General features: G+C 42.1%; 1 protein-coding gene across 5 annotated transcripts; it reads left to right on the plus strand.

Moving 5' to 3' along the window:
* Nucleotides 1-26,388, plus strand: MLH3 (mutL homolog 3). 5 transcript variants are annotated; one of them, XM_053285851.1, is made up of 13 exons: nucleotides 2-152; nucleotides 2,247-5,528; nucleotides 7,146-7,244; nucleotides 7,971-8,041; nucleotides 13,232-13,336; nucleotides 13,603-13,675; nucleotides 14,674-14,745; nucleotides 15,592-15,700; nucleotides 16,792-16,951; nucleotides 18,541-18,564; nucleotides 19,557-19,635; nucleotides 22,820-22,971; nucleotides 26,072-26,388. In XM_053285851.1, the coding sequence occupies exons 2-13, from the start codon at nucleotides 2,318-2,320 to the stop codon at nucleotides 26,186-26,188; spliced, it is 4,272 nt and encodes a 1,423-aa protein (XP_053141826.1). In that variant the 5' UTR covers nucleotides 2-152; nucleotides 2,247-2,317; the 3' UTR covers nucleotides 26,189-26,388. The 5 variants fall into 5 exon arrangements, 4 of the variants coding, with proteins under 4 accessions (XP_053141851.1, XP_053141826.1, XP_053141843.1 ...); XM_053285857.1 differs by lacking the exon at nucleotides 2-152 and adding an exon at nucleotides 204-568; XR_008313824.1 differs by lacking the exon at nucleotides 19,557-19,635 and having other exon boundaries at nucleotides 1-152; nucleotides 26,072-26,207.
* Nucleotides 26,389-27,085: the final 697 nt, after the last annotated feature.

Genomic DNA, 27,085 nt, shown 5'->3' on the forward strand with positions numbered 1-27,085 from the left:
CATCGAGGGAGAGGAGTGGTTAGCGTTCAGAAAATACTACAACTCCCAGAGTGCACTGCAGTATTTTTCGATGTACGCTGGGAATTGAAGTTCCTATAGTCACACCTATTAAGCAGGCCTTCCTCGTCGCTCGGTTACGGTCCCATCTCCAGGTGATTTACAGTTGTGGGGCAGTTATCAGTCGGTTTGCGAAATTCTCGCTCACGGTTTGGGGTAGAGCAGGCGGAGCAATGGGGGAGGGCGCGAATGCGGAAGGCGGGCAGCTGGGGCTGCGCCTCGGATGGAAGGAAGGAGGAGACAGAGACCGTCCCTGACCGCCTCAGCTGTAGAGGCGGCCGCGGTCTTGAAGGCTGGCTGCTGTATTCCCGGGGGCAGGCTCAGGCAGACCGACCTCCTCCCCTTTCGTTATCCTAAGAAGTGGGCTACTGTCCTTTACCTTCCTTGGCGATCACCTGTCTCTTGGAAGACACTAGATCTTGCCTTGGACCAGCCTGGGAGGCAAAAAGACGGGAATTGCTCATTCGTCTTTACCGAATAGAGAACCAATTCATATTATAACGACGATGAGGTCGTAAATGTATCTTATTTTTTTGTAAAACAATGTAAATTCTTGGAAGTATTTGATTTTTCGCACTTAAATCCTGCCCTTCCTCCGTGGAAAGCAAGCACACATTGGGAAGTTACCCCCCCCCCCCCAGCCCCGTGTAGCTATAATTATTCAAAGAACCCGGCCCCCTCCCCCGCTCCTGAGCCCCCCCCACCCCTCCTTGTTTTCTTCCCCACTCGAAGGGGCCACCAAGGAGAGGGGCAAACACGGGCCCATGCTCCATAGCTACGTCCCTCGTTACCCCATTTTATTTAATTTCAATTTATTTACAAATTTTTTATATCCCACTCTTCCTCCAAGGAGCCCAGAGCGGTGTAGTACATCCTCACAACAACCCTGTGAAGTAGTTTAGGCTGAGAGAGAAGTGACTGGCCCAGAGTCACCCAGCAAGTATCATGGCTGAATGGGGATTTGAACTCGGGTCTCCCCGGTCCTGAAATGCTTGACTAACAAGCAGAAGGTTGTCAATTTGAATCTCCACTGCTACTATATTGGGCAGCAGCGATATAGGAAGATGCTGAAAGGCATCATCTTGTACTGTGTGGGAGGAGGCAATGGTATATTCCTCCTGTATACTATCAAAGAAGACCACAGGTCTCTGTGGGCTCCAGGAGTCAAAATCGACTTGACAGTACACTTTACTCCCCGGTCCTAGTCCAGCACTCTAACCACTACATCACGCTAGAAAGAGAGATTGGCATCAGATCAACTAGTATTCATACTTGCGTAAAAGTTTGAGCCCAGATCTTCCTAATATGGTGAACACTTTCTTACCACTTGGCCACACTGGATCCATAGATATGCTGGGCTAAAGCGCAAAGGGAAAGGGTATTGCAGTAGCCAAGAGACAAAAGATGCTGTGAGAATTGGGAGGCGGAGGGGTTTGGTTGGTTTGGTCATTTATTTATTTATTTATTTATTTATTTATTTATTTAATGGGACCCTCTTGGTCTAGGGTTTGAACTGTAGGGGAAACATCAAAATTATTGATGAGTAGAGCTAAGTATACAATTGCAATAATCAGAAGGAATGTTGGTGAAATAAAATATATTGTAGTTTCTGTGTGTATAATCTATGCATCAGTTTAATGCTTACTATGGGCATTCTGCATTAGTGTCCTGCAGTGGATGCACTGTGCTGGCTAGACAAGGTTGAGGAGAGTACCCTTAACATACATGAGCAAAACCCAAAATATGTTTTAAACGAATAATGAAGCTTGTGAACTGATTGCTTTAGCAACTTGAGTATGTTTCAGTTCACTAAATTCCTGCATGTATTTGGCACAGTTTACTTTTGGCATTAGTAGCTCTGGAATTTTCTTCTTTATGGATGTTCATAAGGTTCGGGTTGACTGTATGGATGTAATAAATCAGCATATGAAGAGTAGTAGTATGGAGTTGTTGAGCTTCTCTAACATGGGATCTGAGCTTTGTTGATGTGTAGAGCAAGCCTGTGCATGTTTACTCAGAAGTAAGTCCCACTGTTTTTGGTGGTGATTACTCCCAAGTAAGTGTGTGTAAATTTGCAGCCTAGACAAAAATTATCATGGAAACTCTCTAGAAAAAATGTTCAGGGATATGTGAGATCCCTGATTAAAATTAATTTAACTTTGAATTCTTTTGTCCCTTTTTCTTAACAGGGGATTCAGAGAAAGAGAGAGTGCAATGCATATCCAATCTTCTGAATTGTTCATCCTTGGGCTCTTGTGAGATGATCAGATGCTTGGCTGAAGAAGTGCAAGCCAGTTTGCGGTCTGGAGTGGCCATCAGCTCACTGGGCCAATGTGTTGAGGAGCTTGTCCTCAACAGCTTAGATGCTAATGCAACATGTGTGGCCATTAGAGTGGATCCGGAGACCTTTAAGGTCCAGGTGGTGGATAATGGATCTGGAATGGGAAAAGAGGACCTCAACAAAGTGGGGAATAGGTACTTTACCAGTAAATGTTGCTCAGTGGAAGACCTTGAAAATCTAAAATGTTATGGTTTCCGTGGAGAGGCTTTGGCAAGCCTTGCAAGCATGGCCAGTGTATTGGAAATATCATCCAAGACGAGTAAGATAGCAAAATCCTTTGTAAAGCTGTTTCACAATGGAAAAGGATTGGAAGTCTCAGAAACAGAATTGAATAGACCAAGTGCTGGAACAACAGTGACTGTGTACAATGTATTCCACCGGTTACCTGTGAGGAGAAAGTGCATGGATTCCATTTTGGAATTTGAGAGAGTGAGGCATAAGGTTGAGGCTCTTTCACTTATGCATCCCTCTATCTCCTTTTCTTTAAGGAATGATGCCTCCTGCTCAATGGTGCTTCAGCTACCCAAGACAAAAGATACATGTTCCCGCTTTTCACAAATTTATGGTCTAGGTAAATCACAGAAATTACGAGAAATAAATTACAAGTCTGGAGGCTTTGAGATCAGTGGTTTTATCAGTTCTGAAGGGCATTACAATAAAAATATCCAGTTTTTGTTTGTGAATAGTAGACTGGTATTAAAAACAAGATTACATAAGCTCATTGATTTTTTATTAAGAAAACAAAGTGTTATGTGCAAGTCGAAAAGTGGGCCTGTGACTTCAAGTCCTGCTCGTCATCGTTCTGGTCCAGAGCTCTATGGGATCTTTGTTATCAATGTGAAGTGTCAGCATGATGAATATGATGTATGTTTGGAGCCTGCAAAGACTTTAATAGAGTTTCGCAACTGGGATGCTCTCCTAGCTTGCATTGAGGAAGGAGTAAAAGCTTTCTTAAAGCGAGAACAGTTATTTATTGAGCTGTGCAGTGAAGACATTAAAGAACTGAATGAAAACAATGGCTTTTGTTTGGGTAATGCTGTAGCTTTACAGCCTTCTCTTCCTGAGGAGAAAGGTATGCAGGAAAATTTTAAGAGAGCTTGTGATAATATTGTGGATTCTTATGAAATGTTTAACCTGCAATCAAAATCTGTTAGAAGGAAAATAACTCTTGCAAAGACATCAGATCACTTAGGACCTACTAACAATGTGGAAGGAGCAGAAATTCACTCAGATTTGACTGTTACTGAATCTGTTAATGACCTTAGTAGCAATCAAAAAGAGTGTCTTCTGCCCAACAAAAATGGCAGTACTCTTGATTCTCCAAAACTGAGTGACCTACACCAACAACCTGAAATGTTTGATCATCCACAGACTGAGGTAATGAGTTCCAAGTGTCCAGCCGATCCCTGTGGGCAGGACAAGTCTGTTATAGAAATGGACAATCCTGCTGCAACTGCACTTTTCACTGAGAAGTATGGCAAAGATGCAAACATTCAACAAGACAGAGCACTTCAGGAAAGTAGTCCCAACACTGTCACTCTTGGGGATACTCTTGAACTTGTGAAAGATATTAATGAATGTAAATATGACTTCCTTTTGGGAAGGACTTTGGAAAAACATAAGGGAATGAAAGAGGGTAAGGAGCCATTTATAGGGTCAAATACCAGCAGAGAAGTGGTGATGGAACAAGAACCATTGAAGTTGTGTTCCACAGGCCTTATCACACACGTGATGCAAAATCAACCACTGCCTAAAACAACAGAAATAAATCATTCGTCAGATAGACAGTTTATACTGGGTCCAGTTAGTGCCAAGGACATATTTGAAACCAAGTCAGGGCTTTCAGAACACACTCCAGATACTCAAGAATGTTTGAGGATAACCAATGCAAGAATATGCATTGCAGATGAATGGATGGAGACTCTGAATGTGTCAGGTCAAAAGAATGAGTCGTCTTCACTTCCTGCAGGTGGTAGTGTGAATTTTGTTATACCACATGTCAAAGAACTGATTTCTGCTGTTCCTTCGGGTTCTGTTCACAATGCAGATGGTGCTGCCTGGAGTAGGCAAATGGCTGAGCTTCCAGCTAGGCCCAGATACTGTGCCTCTACAAAATTAAGCTTGCATCCAAAGCTGGGGTCATTGGATAGATTCAGGAGATGTTATGGGCATACAAAGAGTACACAGTGTGATGTGGAAAAGAGGAATGAAGTTGGAGCCCCAGTCTGTGTTGAATCTCTCACTGATGGGGAAAAAGATGTTCAGCACTCTAGTTTCTGTGAAACACTAACTCAAGAGTATGTTCTGCCTAATAATAGTGACTGTGATAACCTTCTTTCCTTAGAAAAGTCTCGGCTCTCCATTGAAGAAAGTCCATTAAGCATAAAAGCTTTTAATGTAAGAGAGAACCCTTTGTCACTGACAGATTTTCAAGCAGGAAAGAAAGCTCTATGCAGCACTAAATTCAGAGGAACGCTTGCTTCTAAAGTATCTAGAATGAAGGAAAGCCTTAAAGAGGTTTTAAGTACAAAACCTCCAGGGCAACTTTCTGAACAATCCCAAGCACATTCAAACCATGAAGAGGAGGACAGGCAGGATCTTCCACATCAAAATAATGTTTTGCAGAGTACTTGTCAGATACTTCAGAGTTTCTCAAGGGAAGTAGGAACAGAGAGTTGCACCTCTGATGAATTGGGCAATCCCTTGGTAATCTCAAGCACAATAACAGGGGGAGTGGAAAGTACGGTCAGTATCAGCCATTGTTTCATGGACACCGATGGGGAATATATAGTCTCCCAAAATAGAAGTTTGGCATTGCCTAATGAAGAAGGGTGTTCTGAAGGCTCCTGTAAAGATACAGATGTTATGGATCGATCTTCAAAGCAAGCCTATGAACTCCCAAGTGTGAGCTTGTCCAGTAATATGGAAGGTGCCACAGATTCTGCACCTGGTGATGAAGAATTGTCATGTCCTGAGTGGCTTCATCAGTTTGATGTTTCATTGGGTAAGATGGTGTATATCAACAAAATGACTGGATTGAGCACGTACAGCACTCCTCCTAGTGAAGAACCTCAGGCTGCGTGTATTAAAGATATAAGTACAATGGCTGTAAATGTTGTTATGGAAAGTGGTAAGTTCACAACTTGTAACTTTGTATTTCATCTACCATATAGTGTTGTGAGGATGAATATGTTAAGGATTAAATCAATTTTCAGAGTTCAAGTAGAGCTAAATGATAATGTAGATAATTTGGATAGCCAATGATCCAATTATTTTCTAGTATACTTGAATAGTCTGAACATGGTCCTGATTTCATTATGTATCTTTTTTCCAAGTGTTTTTAAAATGCTGTCGTCATCTTTTAAAACGTTGGCTAGTTATTCCTGCTACAATAAAAGTGATAGCCTGGATCCTAAATTGTCGGTATTGATCAATAGGGCATCCAAATATCTGCTTGGCTAGATATGTCATTAAATGGAAGCTCTATTCACAGAAGATACGTTTGCATGAGACCATATGGAGTGTATGTAGTAAATGGCAATAAGCAGGGATGTTTCCCAGTGGAATACCACAGTGTTTCTCAAATTTCTTGAAACCAGGCCCCCTTTTAAACACATTGACTGACATGAAGTGCATCCTAATGGTCTGCCTGGAGCTCCTGCAGACTTCAAAGACAGCCCCAACTCTGTTTTGGAGGAGCAGTTGTGGAATCTGCATTTCCAAAGGTTTGCCTATTTCTGACAAATAAGCAGCTTCCTCAGTTGTTCCTTCAAAACAGCCATTAGGCTGCACTCTACCTTCTGGTTCCCCAATGCATAGGAAGCCATCTCTTTGTAGGCAAGCCCACAGAATTCTTGCACACAGCTGCATGTCTCCTGCATGTCCTGACTGGAGCACTGATTTAACATTGACATTAGAGAGGATTAGAACAGGGCATCTCTCCAGTCCAAAACCAGCCATGTAGGGAAAGAGGCAGAAGCAGGCGAGAGGAGATAATGGGTCCAGAAGCTCCCAGAAGTTCTTGACTTTCTGCCACTTTCATGGTTAGGATAGCAGTTTTGGTGGCTACGATACGAAACGTCTGCTGGTGGGAGCAGAGTGTTTCAAGCTTTGTCTGTTGCAGGATTCTCTACCTCTTTGGAATTTTGTGTTTTGCACACTCATACCTCAATTGACTTGCCTCACAGCTTGAAAATCGCTGTTTGATTGTAGTAGTACAAGCTGACATACAGAGCAGGGATACATCAGTGCAGCAAGAGAGCAGCCTTGTGGAACTTCCCAACTAACTGCACCAGTGCAGCAAAGAAGTGGCAATTGTTGACACTCTCTCCTTCCCCAGGAAGCCCTATGTGCCACCCAAAAATATGCCCCCGAGGGTTACACAGAGCACTTCCTAAGGAAGGGGAGGACGTCAAAAATTGCTGCTTCCCTACTGCACCAGTGCAGTTAGTTGGGAAGTTTCATCAGGGTGCTCTCTTGCTGCACCAATGCATCTTTGCTCCGCATGCCCGCCATTTTTTGGTATGCAGTTCAACTTGCTCATAGCTCTTTAGTAATTAATATCAGGTTTGTATCTGTATTTGCCCACTTTAAAGTTGTTGAACAAGGTGTAATTGTGTTCTGTTTCTTACAGTGCTAACCGCTCTTCAGTCCTTTTAATAATAAAAAATAGCAACTGGACATTTTTGAAGACTTCTGCCTATAAGAGCAGCTATCTATAGAAGTAATTCTTTTGTTGGGCATTTAGGGTTTCAGTGCAGATGTCATCCCTTTAGAAGTGAGCTTGTTGTGCCCTTCCTTCCAAGACTTCAGAAAGAAAGGAGTTTGGTAAGCCAAGATTTAAGAGGTAGGCCCGCTTTGCCAGGACACAGAGTACTATGTTAAATAACAACAAACGAAAGAATTCTGCCAGCTGCCCCAACAGGAACTTGGAGTGACTCAGGGTCTGTTAACAATGGTATTTGTGTTAATCATTTGATGTGTGAAATTGGAAATAACCCTTTTAGGGTCAAAGTCAATTACTTTGTGATTCTAGTTAGTATAAAGTATGTAAACAACATCAGTGGTTTGAAAAGGAATTACTTAATCCCCCCTTCCAGTTGTCTTCATTCTGGTCTGGAAATGGCACCAGATTAATTTTTGGAGATCTTTATCAGCCAAGGAAATGTGAATCATGGTTGTGGTATGTGACTTTTCCCCAGTGGGAATAGAATGGGCAGCTGACTAATCTCTCCCTAACATTTCAAGACATGCTGGATTATGCCAAAATGCACAGTGGAGAAAGATGCAAAGACCATTGTAACAATTCTTCCAAAAGATTACAGAGCTATTTAAATTCAGATTCGGGAAGGTAATGGGAAGTGTTAATTAAACACGGCTATATTTCTTTCTGTACAAGTAATGCAGTGACTGTTCAGTTTGTGTCTTTGTGATAAAATAAAAGCTCTTGTGTTGCACTTCGTGCAATGAGGTATACACTATTTTCTACTGGAAGATTATCTTCAGGTAGAAGAAACATGAAAATATGAAGCAGCCCTTATAGTTTCAAGGTTGTACATATGTTCACTTCTAGGTGCTCAAGGAGAATCTCTCCAATCCTTGTTTTCAGAGTGGGAGAATCCTGTGTTTGCTCACTATCCAGAGGTGGGTGGTATTATGTAGCTATTATTTGTTGAAAACTGTTTCAGTTTTATGTTACATTGTGATTTTTGGACTGAGAAAGGAAAAATGCTATTAATAAATGTATTGTATTATACATATGCCCAGAGATTCTACAAGTCCTTTTTATGGTGTTTACTGCAATTTGGAAATTGGCAGGATTTTTGCTTGTAATTTTCCAAAGGCTTAAGCTGTTTTATTTGGAAACCAAATGCTTTTATAGGCCACACTTACATTTCCGAATCAACAATCATGACTGATGATAAACTGCTGCACCCAAAACGATTTTGACGGTGGCTTTTCTGTTTTCCCCAGCAGTTGAAACTCCAGTATGTTTCTTGTGTGTGTTTATTTTGTTCGTCTTATATATTTATTTGTTAATGAAATTTATATTCTGCTCTTCAGGTAAAAGCTCTTAGAGCAACTAACATAGTTAGAACATAAAACTGCCATGTACAGTGGCTGACATGACACGCAACCTGCCGTTGCCGGAAGGAGAGCTGCATTGGGCATGGGGAGCAGTTTTCCTTGTTAAAAGGAAACAATAATGCCTATTCTTTTTTTTAAATATTTACATTTTATATTCAGCTCTTCCTCCAAGGAGCCCAGAGCGGTGTACTACATACTTAAGTTTCTCTTTCACAACAGCCCTGTGAAGTAGGTTAGGCTGAGAGAGAAGTGACTGGCCCAGAGTCACCCAGCTAGTTTCATGGCTGAATGGGGATTTGAACTCGGGTCTCCCCGGTTCTAGTCCAGCACTCTTATTTTACTTATGTGGGAACATGCTAGGGATGATTCCAAGGCGCAGTGGGTGTTCTCCCCAGAAATATTTCCCACTTTCCCTTTTGCTCTTGCTTCCACCAGACTGGAACTTTACAGCAAAGTGTCATGCAGTACAACCGTAGTATATTTGGTCTTCTAGCTTGAATTAATTATTTTTAAAGGCTTCTGTTCAAAGAAGCCTCATTCACTCATTCCTCTACCCCAGAACAAGCAACAGAAGCCAGTGTGGCCAGGAAGGTAGGAGACTGGTGGTTTGACCAAAATCTTGCAGCCCTCAGACTTATCCATGAACAAGGAATTTAAATGTGAAATGTGAAAGCATTGGGAAAACTGGATGAGGAAAGGCCTGCATACATTCACAAAAGGCGAGAAAATGCGTGAAGCAACCTACAGCAAGGTTGTAAAATGGGTTTTGGAAGCATGGAAAGCTGTTAAAACTACTTCAGTGATTTCTGGTTTCACAGAAGCTGGAATTATACAATCTGAAAATGCTGAAAGCAATGCAACTGACTTTTCACAAGAGGATAAAAATGAGGATGCAGACTATCCTGAAAACTTAGATAAGATTTTATTAAACTTTTTTATTTCAGAGGGTGGTAATTCGGACTTCGGAGGTTTCCTTTGAAGTGCAGTTTGAAGTTTATAATGTGATGTGCTTAAAATAAATAAATGAAACTTTCTATTTGAAGTGTAATGGGAAATTACTTCTGCAATGTGAGGTGCTAAAATTTTTAAAAAGTTCAGTATTTTTATCTTAATTTCCTTTTATTGCATTCATTTCCTTTCATTGCATTAAGACTGATGAGGATATGGGTTACAATATTTAGCTGTAGTGAAATTTTAAACTTAGCTGTATGGTAGTAAAATTGTAAGTGTTCAACACAACAACAACAACAAATGCATGATGTCCCGCTCTAACTGTGGTGTTTACACTGATGTGGCTGGTATTTGTGGTGGCTTTCTGCAATTTTTCAGCCTTTTCCCCTTACTGCGGCATTTACGTGGTGTGCACCCTAAGCATCCAGATATGGGACTGGTGCATAGCACGTGCAATATATCCAATGGTCATACACATAAGGGGTGTGGACAGTATATTAGCAGACAACCTCAGCTGGATGTATTATCAAGATCAACACCGCAAATGGAAAATCAAGAATACTTGTCTCCAGACAATCTTCCACTTGTGGGGACATCCAACAGTGGATTTATTTGCGACTGCTGCAAACAAAAAGTGTCGGAAATACTGCTCGCATGCAGGAATCAGAAACTAATCTCTAGGCGATGTGTTCCGACACAGGTGGAACAGGGGCCTCTTGTATCTATTCCCACCACAACCGATAATCAGGTTCTGGTGCAAATATTGAGGGACAATGTGACTTGTATACTGCTGATGCCATGGTGGCCAAGACAACCATGGTTCGCAACGCTGCTCAAAATTTCGAAAGTGGTCTACCACCAGTTCCCACTTCACCTGGACCTTCTAGTGTGAGAAGAGGGGAAGGTTCAGCATCTGGAAGTAAAAACTCTACGGATGACTGCATAGAGAATCAGCTTTTGAAAAGGATATCACTGAATAATAGACAGCTTTCTACAAGATGCAACTATAACAACAAATAGAAAAGATTTGCAGCCCATGCTCAAAAGCTGGGTTACTGTCCCAGTGGCGTAACTAGGGAAAACGGCGCCCAGGGCAAGCACTGAAATTGCGCCCCCCCGCCGCACCCCCCTGCCACCCCCCCAACATACATCTGACTGACACACATGTTTCAGAAAACTTTTATTTAAAAATTTTAAAAAATTACAAAAATTACCAATATCATACATGTGGTCAAGCTCCTATCTACCACTTCAGATTTATTTTTTAAAACTATCCAAATTGTGGGGCTATCATTAATTTGTTTGGATAGCTCAGGTTAAAATGCTTGAAAACGACAGATTTCAGTATGCTGGGGCTCATGAAATCCCCAAATATTATGCAGAGTTGTATTTGGAAAAACTAAAAGAAGTGCCTGTCTAATTCTCTGCTATGCATTGTAGCATCACAATTACATAAGTTTTGAAAATAAATGGAGAATTTGACTTTTCCCAGATACTCTGAAAATAATTAAATGATATGCAGAGTAAACTGTGTCACTGCTTGGAATATATTCTAGTATTTCAGAAAGACAGTAAAAATGAGAGAAAGAGAAAGAAACTCCCAGTGGGCCTTAATACTAAGGATTTCACATTGATTCAAAGACAAACTGACCATTAATAGCCATATTATTAAGACATCACATTTAACTCACTTATCACAAGAAGCAAAGTAAGAGCAAATGGATACAATCTTAGCTCATAAACTTCAACTCAGTATTCACAAGCCCTTATTCTCTGTACATAGTGCCAATCTGAATATGTGTACAGTGACATATTACATTAATTTTTTAAAAAAAAAATTACCTGTAGCCCCTTCGGGGGACATCTTAAAGGCTGTGGGGGGTCTGCAAAGTTTCCCCCTCCTCCCACTGGCCTCTAGGGCTTCACAGGCGCCATTTGAGCATGTGCGGTGGTCATTTTTTTAAATATATATTTTTTAAAATGGCCGCTGAAAACAAAATGGCCACTGTGCATGCTCAAATGGCCTCTGCGAGGTGTGGCATGCCCTAGGGCCTCACAGAGGCCATTTGAGCATGCCCAGTGGCCATTTTGTTTTTGGTGGCCATTTTTTTTAGTTATTTAATTTTAAGAAATTGCGCCCCCCCTTCAAGTGGCGCCCGGGGCACCTGCCCCCCCTGCCCCCCCATAGATACGCCCCTGTACTGTCCAAAGTGGGCCACTGTTAAACAGGTGCTCCTGTATATGACCATGTTAAAGGTGAGTGAATTGGCAAACGTGTCAGTAAGAGTTCATTTGGCTGCCATCTTGTCTAGGCATAAAGGGTGGGATGGCACAACTATATTCTCACATCCAAAGAATAAGAGATTTATGAAAGGACTCAGTAAACTATATCCACCTGTAAGGAAGCCTATAAAGCAGTGGAGTTTGTCATTGGTTCTGTCCTCGTTGACAGAAGCTCCCTTTGAACCAACGGAGTATGCAGGCCTCAGAATGGTCACCCTCAAGGCAGCCTTTCTAATTGCAATCACCACAGCAAGGCGTGTTAGTGAACTGACAGCTTTGAGAGTGGACAAGCCATACATGCAGTTCTATCCACATAAGGTGGTCATGCGACTGGATCCAGACTTCCACCCTAAGATTGTAACAGAGTTTCATCTAAACCAGGAAATTGTCTTACCCACGTTTTTTCAAAAACTGAAAATGGCGCTGGAAAAGGCACTGCATTCTCTGGATGTCCACCGAGCACTCCTATATTATTTAGAGAGAACAAGACCTATGAGAAAATCAAGAAGACTGTGGCATACAAGTGGAGTTCACAAGGGTTTACCAGTTTCAAGACAAAGATTGGCACATTGGATAGTTGAAATGATTGTGTAGGCTTACAAGCAGCAGGGGTAAACCCCCCCATACACAATACAAGCACATTCAATTAGGGCGTATGCAACCTCAGCGGCACATTTATCAGGCATACAAATGGCAGATATTTGTGCAGCAGCAACATGGTCTTCCCAACAACCATTTATAAAACATTATGCTATTGACCTGCAGATGGCAAAGCAGGCAGGGTTTGAGAGAAGTGTGTTAAAAAGGGTGTTTAATTTAATTTAGTTTTTACATTTATATCCCACTCTTGCTCCAAGGAGCCCAGAGCAGTGTACTACACACTTAAGTTTCTCCTCACAACAACCCTGTGAAGTAGGTTAGGCTGAGAGAGAAGTGACTGGCCCAGAGTCACCCAGCTAGTATCATGGCTGAATGGGGATTTGAACTCAGGTCTCCCCGGTCCTAGTCCAGCACTCTAACCACTACACCACGCTGGCTCCTTGCCATAATCTCTACGTTATGTTGCCATAAGCTAAGTGTTTTCATAAGCTTAAGGCCTACTGTGCCCACCACCATGGAAAAGCTGGCTAATCACCCATTTGTTATGAATGCAATGGATCACGATCCAGATAAACAAGTTGCTCACCTGTAACTCTTGATCTGGTAGTGATCTGTTGTATTCATAAAACCCTCCCAGACCTTCCCCGCAACAGTAGGAAAGAAAATACACCAGTAAGAATAGATTGTCAAGAAAAGGATAGTCTGCAAGAAACTGAGGAAATGACGCCCCCAACTGCCGATTTCAACGGAAGCACGAAGCACGTGCAGGGCAGAGTGGGTGTGCGTGCAAGGAGCTAGCTAGTCTACCCGCGAGGTCCCTGTGCAGGCGTAGAACCCATTTGTTATGCATGCAACAGATCACTACCAGATCAAGAGTTACAGGTGAGCAACCTGTTTTTCTTTGTTTTATAGGTTGCTGTTGATGTGAGCAGTGGGCAGGCTGATAGCATTTCTGTGAAAATCCATAACATCCTGTACCCTTACCGGTTCACCAAGAAGATGATTGATTCAGTGCAGGTAAACTTACCAGCGTTTGTATAAATGGCAGTATTGCAACTATCACTAGAAAAAGAATATCTGTCTACATTTTTGTTGGGTTGGAGAGATGCAGACAGGGAAATATTAATAACTGTAATTTGCATATAATGTTTTCTTGATGTATATGATACATCAACAAATGTTATTTAGTAAAATCTTAAACCTTTTCGTTGAATGATTATTTACTTGATGTAGAGGCATTTGGAGTTTTTGTAACGAATGGGCATCACTTGATTGTGTTACAGGTCCTTGATCAAGTGGACAATAAATTTATTGCTTGTTTAATCAACACTAGGGCAGATGAAAATAGAGATATGGGTAAGAATGTTACCTCCTTTGAATCATAAAGCTTTAAACTTTTGTAAACTTGTCTGTTCATGGGGAAAAAACATAACTGCCATATTGAATTAGACCTGTAGTACATCTAGCCTGGTATCCTTGTCCATGTTGCTTCCCAACCTTTTTAGCCGATGGCAACTGTGTGCATGATTTAACATGCACAGAATTCAATTGTGACAGGGCACTATCACTATTGCAGTTGTATGCCTAAAGCTAAATCCTGTGCATGAGAGCACATGTATGTAACTATTTCAGCATAGACTGAAACTACTGGGAGAGAAATGAGCAAGACTTTTCTCAAGGCAACAGTGCACTGAAACAATTATTTGGGTAGCCTGGCACCAAACAAATTATGAGGAATACTTGTCTCCGAAAACCAACATGAATGAAAGAGGAGTTGAAATATTAATGCTTTTAAAATGTGATGCGAGATAGAAACTTTGCAATTTATTAAATAATATTAGTAATGATTTTAGAATGCAGTCCTGTGGATGCGCTGATAATTCATGCAGGGTAATCAGGACAAATCTGTGCCAAGTGGCTTACTAAAAGGCATGGATTAAAATTATGTGAGTCATTGTCCAGTTGACACTATTGATGGTTACATATCAGTTCATGAGTTTTGACTTTGAGTAGCCTGTCTCCTGATACTAAATAATCGATCTTTGATAGAGATGTGAACAATTATCTTCCAGTCTGTTTAATTGCCTTAGCTGGATTGGGTCAGTATATTAATTGCCTTAGCTGGACTGGGTCAGTATATTGTAATATAATGGAGTGTAGTGGATGGAGTGTTGGACAGGGCGACCTCAGGTTCAAATACCCACTTCTTAGACTATATCCCTGGGTAACCTTGGCCAAGTCGCTGTCTGTCATCCTAGCCTACCTCATGAGGTGAAGATGAAAACTGTAATACAATACATATTCCAAAAGTGCTATAGAAATCATTATGATCTCCTTTTTTTTAACATTCTCAGATGGAAACCTCCTTGTACTGGTGGATCAGCATGCAGCACATGAACGTGTCCGCCTTGAGCAACTTATCACAGGTAGAGGTCCAGATGATCAAAGAAAGTGGCTTTATTCCCGAGAAAATAATCTGGGGGATGTATCTATGTAAAACTTGTATCAGACCTGTTGTGATAGTTAGATCTTAGAGCGTTAATTGTACATTTAACAACAATTAGGGGTATGATTTGATTGTATGATTGCTCAGTGAGGACTAGTGTCTCCAAAGAATGTGTGTTTTATTTTCTTTTTTCTTCGTTGCACACAATATTTGAAGCAGATTGTTAATCTCTTAAACCGCCTACCAAGGGATGTGGCTTTTTCAAAGCTCAGGGGATTCTGGCTGCAACTCTATAAAGCACAGCAGCAGTCCATTGTGCCTGTAACAGTTCATTGACCTCCTCATCAACAATTGCTATGAGTTTCCAACAGAGAAGAGTCCAAGAGAAACGTTTCTGGTTGTGGCCTGGCAGTGAAAATTGCTCAAGAATGTGAAAAGCCCTCTGGGACTGCGGGAAGTGTTTATTGAAGGGTTTAAATAGAGTCACCATACTTCTAACTGTTTGCTCTGTTATTCTGTGGGATGGTCATTTGTTGAAGGAAATTTTATAATAATTTTTGTCTATTAGAATTGTTGCCTATGGTTGATACAGGCTTGGAATCCTAGTATGTCATTAACAAGTCTGTTGCTAAGGACATATAATAGTACAGAGAATAGTTCTGCCTTAATAGGACGGATCTTCCATCAGTAGTTAGAGAACAGAGTATGTGGCCATTTCATACTTCATACATGTGTTGTGTACCAAACCATGGGGCTGTAGGGCTAGACAGTGAAGATGGATCCTATGTATGTGTTTAAAAGCAATGTATTTGTTGTTCTTTTGTAGAGTCCTATGAGAAGCAGCCTGATGCATCAGGCAAGAAGAAATTGTTGGCCTCCATAGTGTGTCCCCCAATGGAAATTGAGATAACAGAGGAGCAAAGGAGATTCTTATGGTTGGTACTAGTCAGAGCGTCACATATATTAGCAGTGTCTTTGGAGAATGATTTCCTATTCTATGCTGGACAGATTATGTAGTTCAAGTTACATCCGTTGCAAAAAAGAAAGGCTAAAGGGCAAGGGAGCTAATCTTTAGAAAGGAGATAGATATGTTTAATCTACAGAAAAGAAGATTTAAAAGGCAGGGTGGGTGGGAATGTCAGCGTTCTAATGCTTAAAAGGAAGTTGGAAAGAAGAGAGGGAATGTTTGTTTGCCGTATCTACTGAAGATAGGAGAAAAAATGATGTGTTCAGACTTAGGCAGTTAGATATAAGTTAGTGCGCTCATGAAAATGTCCCCCAAACTCCCATGAGTAGTTCAGCAATGGAATGAACATTCCAGAGAAGGTGTGAAATCCTATCCTTTCAAGTTAGGGTGAGAGCCCCTGGTTACAATTCTAAAATGCTGGGATAATTAATATGTGGCAATAATTTTTCTTCCTCGTGCAGGAATGATAAAGGTACTTGGTACATTTTTCTCAGTAGAATTTTAGAGTTAACATACTTGTTTTAATGAATTGTTTGAATGAAAGGCAGTATATAAATTCAACAATTTAACAATAAACTTGCATTTTTGCGTTAGCAGAATACTGTACACCTATGCCAAATTTGCCTCTCTCATTTCCTTTTATTGTTGACTGTACGTTAATTTGTTTACACCATAACAAAACTGCAGTTAAAAACAGATTCAAAAATATATTCATCTGTCATCAAAATAATTGGCGGTATTAATTTCAAAATATTTGTGCCCCAAATATTTTGGCCACCAGAAAAGCAAAAGCTGCCATCTTTCTGGTAATGTTACTGATTTCAAAAGAAATTCAACTTTTTATTGAACTGACCAGTGGAAAATATGCTGCAATAGGTGCTCCAGATTTTTATTCCTCCTCTTTGTAGAGTGAACATCTTGACAAATAATGGTGGACATCCATTACTGCATGCCATTTCTTTTTGAGGAAATGCCATAACTGTAACTGGGGAAGTTGAACTGTGGGGTAAAATGAATGTCTTTCAGTGTGGAGTTTTACGCTTAAATTTTGATTTCTAGGTGCTGCCACAAAAGCTTGGAGGACTTTGGTCTTGAAATATCCTTTCCAGAGAACAGTCCTTCTCAGATTCTTGTTGAAAAAGTGCCACTGTGTTTTGTGGAGAGAGAGGCCAATGAATTGCGCCGTGGAAGGCAGACAGTGACTAAGAATATTGTGCAGGTTAGTTGTGGATTCAATTTACTGTGCCCGCTCTAAATCAGTGGAAAAGAGCAAGTGACTTCTAAGTTCTGCTTGCATGAGATTTTCTCTTACTTCTAACACAACATTTTAGTCTAGAAGTCTAGAAGAAGTTTTGAAATGAGAAGGCATTATTTTTAATGTGGGAGAATTCCAAGCACATCCCCAGTTTTCGATATTTTTTGCTGTGCAGACATGCAAGGGACTAACATGACCTTAATTCAGGACCTGTATATTTTGAACTAGAGGTTGTTGATTCAATTTTTTTAAGTCCCTGTCAAAGGCAAAGAAAGAAAGAAAGAAACAGCTCTCTTGTTAAGATTGTACCAGAAGTTTTATTCATTAATGGCAACAAGCTTGGTACTCTAAACTTAATATTTTGAGACTTGTGGTGGGTGTTCTTCCTATTACTTCTAGCGGAGAAATGGGCTACCGGTTCTCCCCCTCCCCCTGCCCAATTTGCTTGTATGTTGGCATGCACGCCATCTTGTTTTCTTTGGAAGAGGGGTGCATTCCGTTTTTGACATTGCTAATAATAAAGGTTTTTTAGAAATGTGCAGAACTACAACCAAGGCTACACTTATAACTGAATAGTGAATGTAGCTGTTTGCCCCACCCAAGGAATTGTAGAAGCAGCAAAAACTGCATATGTGTTGCCCCATTACTGGTCGTACTGCTCTGTAATGCAGCACAATAGTGCACCTTCTATAGAGAAGCACGTAGGAAGGTTGTGACTGAACTGGAGGATAGATATTTGAAAATTGGGAATATGAATACAACAAATATTTCTGTACTGCTTTCCAACAACAGTTCCCAAAGCAGTTTACATAGATATAAATAAATAAAATGGCTCCCTGACCTCAAAGGACTCACAATTAAAAAATAAACATAAGACAGACGCCAGCAACAACCACTGGAGGGATCCTGTGCTGGGGATGGATAGGGCCAGTTGCTCTCCGCCTGCTAAATAAAGATAATCATCACTTTTAAAAGGTGCCTCTTTGCTCAGTTAGCATGGGGAGGTGTGTAGAATCAAAATATTGGAAGAAATTGCAAGGAACATTCTGTTCAAAGATGCTACCAGTTTAAAAACATGATTGACTTTTTCAGTCTATTATTTTAACTACTGTCTGTGAAGTTTTTCCTGCACCTTGGAGTTTCATTGAGATCTTGATCAGGCAGAATGGAAGAGGCTGCAAATTCTTACTCATAGTAGGAAGGTTGCTTCCTTCTGCAGATATTTTTAGCTGTTTGATGTCGATAGAACCCTAATCACAAAACATTGACCAGTTCAAACATGATGCATTTATTGTTTGTGAGTTCAGAATATAGCGGTTTCAGAATATAGCGGCTTCTTAGTTTCATCCATATACTTTCCCTTGAGATAGCTGGTGCGCTCTGCTCAGTACAACATAACCTGAAAGTGGTGTATATAGCTCCTTTTGTATTCTGAAATTTTTGTTCAGGGATTTTGATAATTGTGATGGATTTGGAAGACAGATATTTTGTTTGGAATTGAGAAAGGAATACAGGCTCATTTGACTTGTTTCTTTTTATCTTTTTACTTTTAGGAGTTCATTCGAGAGCAAGTTGAGGTATGAGAGTTTTGGGGTTTTTATTTATTTATTTATTTAAGAGCAACTGTGAATTGGGAGTGATTCAAATGATACCTTCCAAATGTGGGAATTTCAGCCCCCTCACTGTTTTTGAATCCTGAGGCAGAAGCAGGTTCCTTCCCACCAGTGGCTTGAACAGGTAAAGGAGGATGGAGTAGTACACAGAACTGGCTTGCATCTTCCCCTGAATTCTTGGAGAGGAGCACAAGGAAAGAAATTGCTGCACACCAAGTAGTCTTTGGAGCTGTTGTTTCAAAGCAACAGTAATTTGCTCACCAGAAGGGAATTTGCTCCCTACTTCTCAGATTTTTAAAACAGCATAGAGGAAGGCTTCCAACACAAGTATAATACAAGGACAAATCATATTAAAAATATTAATATATAAGCAAAACCTCAAGCATTTTAAGCAGCATTCATTAGAGGATGTGTCTGTGTATATATTTAAGCTGCTGTTTTACATCAGGGGAATTAAAAAAAGCATCCTGTGCTTTCTGTGGGTTGTTGTGAGATTCTAAAACACAGGTAAAAGGGGATTCAAATTTATGGTGTTCCCATGCTAGAAGGATAACTAGTGAATCAGCTCTTAGTCTTTGTAACAGACTCAAGGGTTTTTACATCCTCCTAATGAGAAAGGTACAATCATTGGGAGAAAGCAGCTGATGGCTACCTCCAGATGCAGTTGGCTCAAGGATTCTGGGGTGGAGATCTGTAGGCAAAATCCTTAAGAATAGTTTGCCACTGAGCATCCCCAAATGTTGAGGGAAGAATCTGGTGTCTGTCTGAACACAAAGGAGAGTTGTGTCTAATTCAGTTGATTGTTGGCACTGAGCATCTCCAAGTCTTCAGTGGGGGTGGGGGGAAGGGACATATAGAATGCCTGATGGGTTCTAATAGCTCCTCTCAAATTGGTATGATGTTTTCATTATTAATCTTCCCTTGAAAGTCAAATAATGCCCTGCTGCTGCTTTCAGTTACTGCAGACCACAGGAGGGGCACGAGGAACACTGCCACTAACCATCCTGAAAGTGCTGGCTTCCCAGGCTTGCCATGGTAAGGAGGGTATTATCGTGCATCACCTCATGGTTGCACAGCATGACATTCAGCACTTCAGGAGAGGTCAAGAATAATCTTGTTAAAAGCAGAGTAGTAGCAGGGAACCATAACACCTCTGGTTGAAGGTCCAAGGGCATAATATACTGCTTTTGTTGTACTTTGGATACGTGGCTCTTGCATTACTTTCCCAATATATATCTGAAGACCAGATGCTGGGGGCAAGCAGAATGTCTCTTGCCATTGTGCCCTGCTTGGGAGTGTCCAGAAGCATCGGGTTGGCCACTGTTTGGAATATGACTGCAGGACCTTGGTCTGATCCAGTAAGGCAATTCTTATGTTCTTAAGGTGAAAGACTGCAGCTCTAACATGCATCACAGCTCACATGCTCCATTTTAATTATTTCGTATTGGAAGGAGTAAGGGAGGAGAAGGAATTTGGGCAATACTTTGTAATTGGAATATATTCTTCTGCGCACTTCTAAGTGATGCAAATGCTAGAAAGTGATGTTTTTTATTGGACAATGAGTAGATTTTTGCTGCTGCTGCTACTGCTACTGCTACTACTAGTTATATACAGCTTATTAACAAAAGTTCTTAAAGCGGTTTACAGAGAAAAACAAACAAACAAACAAACAAATAAATAAAAGTGCCTCTCGGTCCCAAAAGGGTTCACAGTCTAAAAGAAACACAAGTTAGAAACAAGCAACAGCCACTGGGGGCATGCAGAGGGTGAACTGGGCCAGTTATTCTCTCCCTGCTAAATTTTGAGAGATTACCACTTTAAAAGGTGCCTCTTTGCTCAGTTAGCAGGAGTATATCTAGTGGTGTGCAAAGAACGTGGTTCGAGGTCCAGTCTGAATTTGGACTGATCCAGAGGTCCGGTTGGGCTTAACCTTAAACTGGCCCCGCGGTTTGCAACGGTGCCATGGGGGTGGTGAGTGGCACCTTTAAAAGAAATGACGGGGGTCCTTACCAGCGTGACCACCGCTCCAGGCAGCTTCCTGCTGCTGCTGCGCTCCCCCCAGCACTCCACACAGGGTGGTAGCGCGGCTCCATCACTCACCCGGCCTCCGTACATGCGTGGAGGCCAAGTCAGTGATGGGGTTGTGCCAGCGCCGTGCACGGGCTGCTGGGGGGAGCGCCACAGCAGCAGGAAGCTGCCTGTAGTGGCGGTCATGCTGGTAAGGACCTCCATTGTTACCTTTAAAGGTGCCGCTCGCTGCCCCCACCCCAGGGCCACCTTAGACTGCCAAACTGGTCGTTCGACCAGACCAGACCGCCGGATTTGGACCGGACCTCGAACCATGGTTCTTGCACACCCTAATAAAGATAGATTTCCTAGATCATCCAAGAAATGATTTCTGGTTTCCAAAAGGAGAGGTATACAGCTAGCATTTGAAAGAGCAGGTGCACAGTTTAGGGGTACTGCTGAACTTGACTTGGCTCCTGGATACCCAGGTGGAGGCGGCAGCCAGGAGTGCCTTTGCATAGGTTTGGCCAGCTGTGTCTTTTTCTCGAGAAGGCAGCTATAACAGCAGATATCCATCATCCTTCATCACATCATGGCTGGATTACTGCAGTGCACTCTGTGTGGGGCTGCCTTTGAAGAATATGCAGAAACTGCAGCTGGTGCAAAATGTGGTAGCCAGAGTTTGTCAGGAGCTGCCCACTGGGACCATACTACACTCATTTAAAAGAGCTGCACTGGCTGCCAAGTGGTTTCTGGGTCCAATTCAAGGTCCAGTTCAACTTTTAAAGCCTTTAATGATTTGGGGTCTGGCTACCAGAAGTTCTCGCTGCTCCTCAACGACGACGTTATTTACGGTATATAACGTTTTCCAACAAAAGTTCCCAAAGCAGTTTACACAGAGAAATAAAAATAAAGATGGCTCCCTGTCCCCAAAGGGCTCACAATCTAAAAAGAAACCCAAGAGAGACACCAGCAACAGCCACTGGAGGGTTGCTGTGCTGGGGATGGATCGGGCCAGTCGCTCTCCCCCTGCTCAGTAAAGAGAATCGCCACTTTAAAAAGATGCCTCTTTGCTCATTTGGTATTGTCCTGGAGGAACATGCTCCTCAGTGTTCCTGTGTGCCTGACAAAATCTTCAGAGGGGCTCTGCTATGTGTGCCAATGTTGATGGAGGCCAGATTGTCATGCATGTGAGACAGGGCGTTCTTGGTTATTGCCCCTGGGCTTTGGAATGCTCTCCAGGCAGACATTCACTCTGTGGCTTCCCTTGCTGCTTGTAAAAGGCAGGTAAAGACCTATCTTCTCATTCAGGCCTTTGAACTTTAAGGGGTGCTTTTTTGTTGCTGTGCTGGTTGTAAGTTAGTTTTTGTTTTAATTCATTGGTTGTAAATAAATTTTTAATGGATTTTATAGTTATTTTTAATGGACATGTGAACCAATTTGAGATGAACTTGTCATGAAAGGTGGTATGCAGTTTTAACAATAAATAAATAATAGAACTCTTTTCCTGCCTTTCATGATTTTTTCTCATAGCTAAAGAACAAATACATCTTTTTGGATCATTGGGTGAATTGGGTTAAATTTTTATTAGGAGGCACATTTTGTTGGAACAATTAGCTTGGAACAAGCAAATGAAACTATAGACTTCTGGGAAGTCTACATTAGCCAAGGACTAGATGTTTTAGTGTATTTGAGACATTTGCACTGGCAGTACGAGAGGGCTGTGCCTAGTTCGTATGCTACGGGTTTAGCAGGTTCCAGAGGTATCCTAACTTCCCACAGTGTCTCTGTGATGTATACAAGGCGAAAGAAAGGTGCACACATACTTGTAAATGTTACAGTTAGTTGGTACAGAGTACAGGGCTGGAACTTCACAATTTTAATGAGGAAAGTGCCTCTGAGGCTAGTGAAGGAAACTGGTTGTGAAATCTTTCCTTTGTACATGAGGGTGAAGATTGGAAGGAACCAGCCTCATTTGGCTGATTGTTATCAGGAGTGTTCATTCTTTCCCTCCTTCAGTCATCTTCCACGTGTGACTTGGTCTTATGTTCACCTGTACAAGCAGCTATGTGCTGTCGGTTGCCTCAGGAAATTGAGACAAACACAGAAGTTGGTGGTAATGCAGCCTCCTCCCCTTTTATGCCACTTCAAAGCCAGGAGGGAGCTGTACCTGCTTCTAGAGTTTCCACTCACGCAGAATTCTCTCTCGCAGGTGCTATTAAATTTAATGACAGTCTGACTTTGGAGGAGAGTTGTCGGCTTATGGAAGCTTTGTCACTTTGTCAGTTACCCTTCCAGTGTGCTCATGGGAGACCGTCCATGCTGCCTCTCGCAGACGTGGATCACTTGCAGCAGGAAGGTCAGGTAAGCTGTAGAGCAGGACATAAAGCAGAGGATCTGTTTCCTCAGTAGGCCCTATATACCCAGATTTCTTCCTAGCCAACAACTGGGCCTGGGCAGAAAACCCAGCTTCAGTTCTCATTCAGTTCAAAGGCAACATGTGTCTTATATGACCCAAGGGTTAGATTTTGACCTCATTGAAGGACCTTCTGTGGTTGTGGCTGCAGGGTCATTGTGTTCTTTATACCAGTAAGGAAGGACCTACTAGTATAGATCTTTCCCTACTGGTAGGGAAGGATCAAAACATATATTTGTGTTTGTGTGCTGTTAAAAAAAAAAGTCAGGTAGAAGGCTCATGGTGACACTCATACAATTCTAGCCTTTGGGCCTGGACTAACTGGATTAAAATGCTAACTCGGCTATGGATTCTCTGGATAATGCGTGCCAATCATATAAGGTGGAACTATAGTGAATTTACACAGTCCTGTTGTGAGTACAAAGCCAATTAAACAACATAAAGCACTTTGACTATAAATGGTTTAATTCATTTTTACCTATGACAAATCTGCTGTGGCCCAACTTGAGTCCTTTTGGGAGAACATAGGAAGTTGCCATATACTGAGTAAGACCATTGGTCTATCTAGCTCAGTCTTGTCTTCACAGACTGGCAGCAGCTTCTCCAAGGTTGCAGGCAGGAATCTCTCTCAGCCCTATCTTGGAGAATTCAGGGAGGGAACTTGGAACCTTCTGCTCTTCCCTGAGTGGCTCCATCCCCTGAGGGGAATATCTTACAGTGCTCACCCTTCTAGTCTCCCTTTCATATCTGCAAGGAGCCTCCAGCTTCCCTTTGCAAGACTTCTTGCACAGTGGACTGGAGGGGGGAGCGAATTTTGCATCTGTCCCCTCCCCTCAAAAGCCTTTTCTACATGCACACTAGATATGTTCTTGAGGATCATGCAGCTCTCAGGAACATATCTATGTATGTGGAAGGGGCTTTGGAGGTAGGGGAGATGCAAACATCATTCCCCCTCCACACCCAGTCCACTGTGCAAGTTTTCAGGGCAGGGACACGAAAGGCTCCTTGTGGATCCACAGCCCTTCTTCCATTGCCTGTGGATCAAAAATATGTGAAAACCTTGGAATGTTCAGCTTGCTACACCTTCCACTACTGAAGCGGATGTGATTCAAGCAACAATGCGAGTACTGTCTTCTGCTTAACACTATTTGTAATATTTGAACCCTTTTCCTGGCAATGTGAATGGAGTGCAAATAAAGTGTAAGAACTATTTGGAGTCTCATTTAAGAAGAGAATCAGTTTAACTGTGTTAGACCGGCACACATATTGGATGTATTTGGAATACTATGCAAACTTTGAGCCTTTTCAAAATAAGATTTTCCTTTATGCAAGTCCTTTTGAAATACCTGATGAGAACTACATCTGGATTTTTAAGGACTTTTGAACAGGAACAATCAAGGATCCAGTACACTACTCTCAGAATCCTCTCTAATAAAACGCTTGGTGTCCGTCCGTGGACGGACACCAAGCGTGCGTTCGTGCCTGGCCTGTTCTGGGCATGCCCAGAACAGGGCAAGGGAGGCACGAACGGCAGGACCCGGCGGCCATGTTGGGGCCGGGAGAAGGAGAAGTGGCCGCCGCCTACGCCAGGAGGAGAGTGCGGGAGAGGCGGCGGCGCAGCCGTGGCCACGGCCAGAGGTGGCGGTGGCCGCGACGGGGCAACTGGCGGCGGGAGTGCGGGTGAGGCGGCGGCGGGGCCAGAAGCGGCCGCCGCAAATAAAGGAGAGAGGCGCCGGGGGAAGAGGCGGCGGGGAAGCTGGCCGAGGTGGTGGCGGAGCCGCCGCCGAGGCCTGGCGCCGCCAGTAAAGCCGGGCGGGGGGAGAGAACCTTGGGGCCCGATCCCACCATTCCCGTCCCCCCGCCAAATTACTAAGGGCCAAATTGGCCCTGAAAAATGCCGCCGCCAAACCACCCTCCCAGCTGCCCGATCCCACCATTTGTACAGGAAAGAGGAGCTCGCTAGCAGAGCTCCTCTTTCTGCAAAGGCTCTTCTCAAACTGGCGCTTTGAGCGGAAAGGGCGTCCTTTCCGATCAAAGCGCCAGTTTGAGAAGAGCCTTTGCAGAAAGAGGAGCTCTGCTGGCGAGCTCCTCTTTCCTGTACAAATGGTGGGATCGGGCAGCTGGGAGGTTCGGCGGCGGGGGCCGAAAGCATTACTAGCGCCCGTTTTTCAACGGGCTAAAATTCACTTGTGTTCTATAATTACTCCTGGAGAAGAAAATATGACAGTAACCTTTCAGTCCCTTGTGACTTTTCTTCTCTGTCCCAATTATAAATTCATCAGATAATGGACCAGTGTAAAACCAGTAGACATGTTGGTGGTGGTCAATTAAGAATTATTATTATTATTATTATTATTATTATTATTATTATTATTATTATTATTTATTATTATTAATTCAATTTCTATACTGCCCTTCCAAAAATGGCTCAGGGCGGTTTACACAGAGATATAATAAATAAATAAATAAATAAGCAATAAGTGCTAGAGAATAAGGTGATGACTAGTGTTTTATGCATAGTTATACAGCACTATGGCTGTGATTTAAGCAGTTGAAACAGTGTATGATTTTTTCCATGCAGTAGGGCGTGGTAACTAAAAAAAAACTTGTCTGAGTTCTTATTACACATTGTGGCATGATTAGTGATGAGTGGCATAACTTCTCTCCCTCTGATTAGTGATGAGTGGCATAACTTCTCTCCCTCTGTTCTATTTTATGATTCTTTTGATTGAGTATTAAAGGAGGGGAGTTTATTTATTTATTTATGACCTGTCTCTCCTGTACAGTATTGCTTGGGGGGCTCACACAATTAATAAAACAGATAAAAATAAAAATGTGAAATTTAATTTAAACAATTAACTAAAAATGGGACCCACTTGCAACCAAATGTAAACATGGAAAGTTAAGAAGTTAAAAACCCACCAGATATAAGCTGCCAATAAAAAACCAAAACCAAAACTGGAAGTTACAGGCAAGGCAACTGGATTATTTCTCTGTGTTAATGTATATGTCACCAAGTCATTACTGTTCTTTTTTGTTTATCTCCAGCTTAAACCTAATCTGGCTAAACTAAAGAGAATGGCTAAAGCCTGGCAACTCTTTGGGAAAGAAAAGGACCCCACTGTGAAAGTGTGGACCAGATCCCAGAACTTCAGCAAACAATGATGCTATCGAAACCTGCAGCATTTATACCAAACATCTCCAGCTGTTTCTGCTCTAGAAGACAGATTCCTGTGGCTTTCAATAGCTTTTGCCTGCTATGAAGATGAATTCTGTACTCCTGGAGGAAAACTGAATGACTCACCTTGCATTAAGAACTGTGTAGCTAAGTGCATTTTAAAATAAACATCCACACCCTTGTCTCAGATCACTGTTAATAACTGGAGTAAGCAGTAGCCTGTCGTTAAAGTAGTTTCACATACTCAAGCATATTTGCCAACATGACGCGCAGCATAATGGCTATGTAACGCCACACCCTGTGGCTGCTGCGGACTCGGAACACGGCCCTGACACTATTAAGAATGAGTGGTTGCACTAGGAGTGCTTCTGCAGTCCCCCCCCCCTTCACAATAATGGGGAGAACTGCAGAAGTACTGGTAGCGCAACCATCCATTTTTAACACTGTTGGGGCGATGTTTGGAGTCTGCAACAGCCCCATGGTGCCACATGATGGAACTGCAGTGCTATACATCATGTGGGCCACTGTTAGGTAAGAACTATTACTTAAACCAAAACCTTGTAGTGCCGTTCCAGAATTTTGGCTTCAGTTTGTAGCATGAGTTGTATTCAAAAGCTGATTTGTATTAGAAGAATTATAATGCAGAATGGAGTTTCTATTTGAATTCCAGCAAGACCAAAAGCACTTTCTATCTCTATGCTTATCATAACATTTTGAGGCTATTTTGCAGCATGGGTTACCTTAACTCGCAGGGAACCTGAATGCACCGTCAAATCTTCACTGGGATACCTAAAATAAAATATATGTAGAGAGGGCCCTACTTCTTTATTCATGTATGAACAAACACTCTCTCCCCCTCCCCTCCCCGCTTGCTACTACTTCAG

The sequence above is a fragment of the Hemicordylus capensis genome, chromosome 1 (genome assembly GCF_027244095.1).
Source record: "Hemicordylus capensis ecotype Gifberg chromosome 1, rHemCap1.1.pri, whole genome shotgun sequence".
NCBI lineage: Eukaryota > Metazoa > Chordata > Lepidosauria > Squamata > Cordylidae > Hemicordylus > Hemicordylus capensis.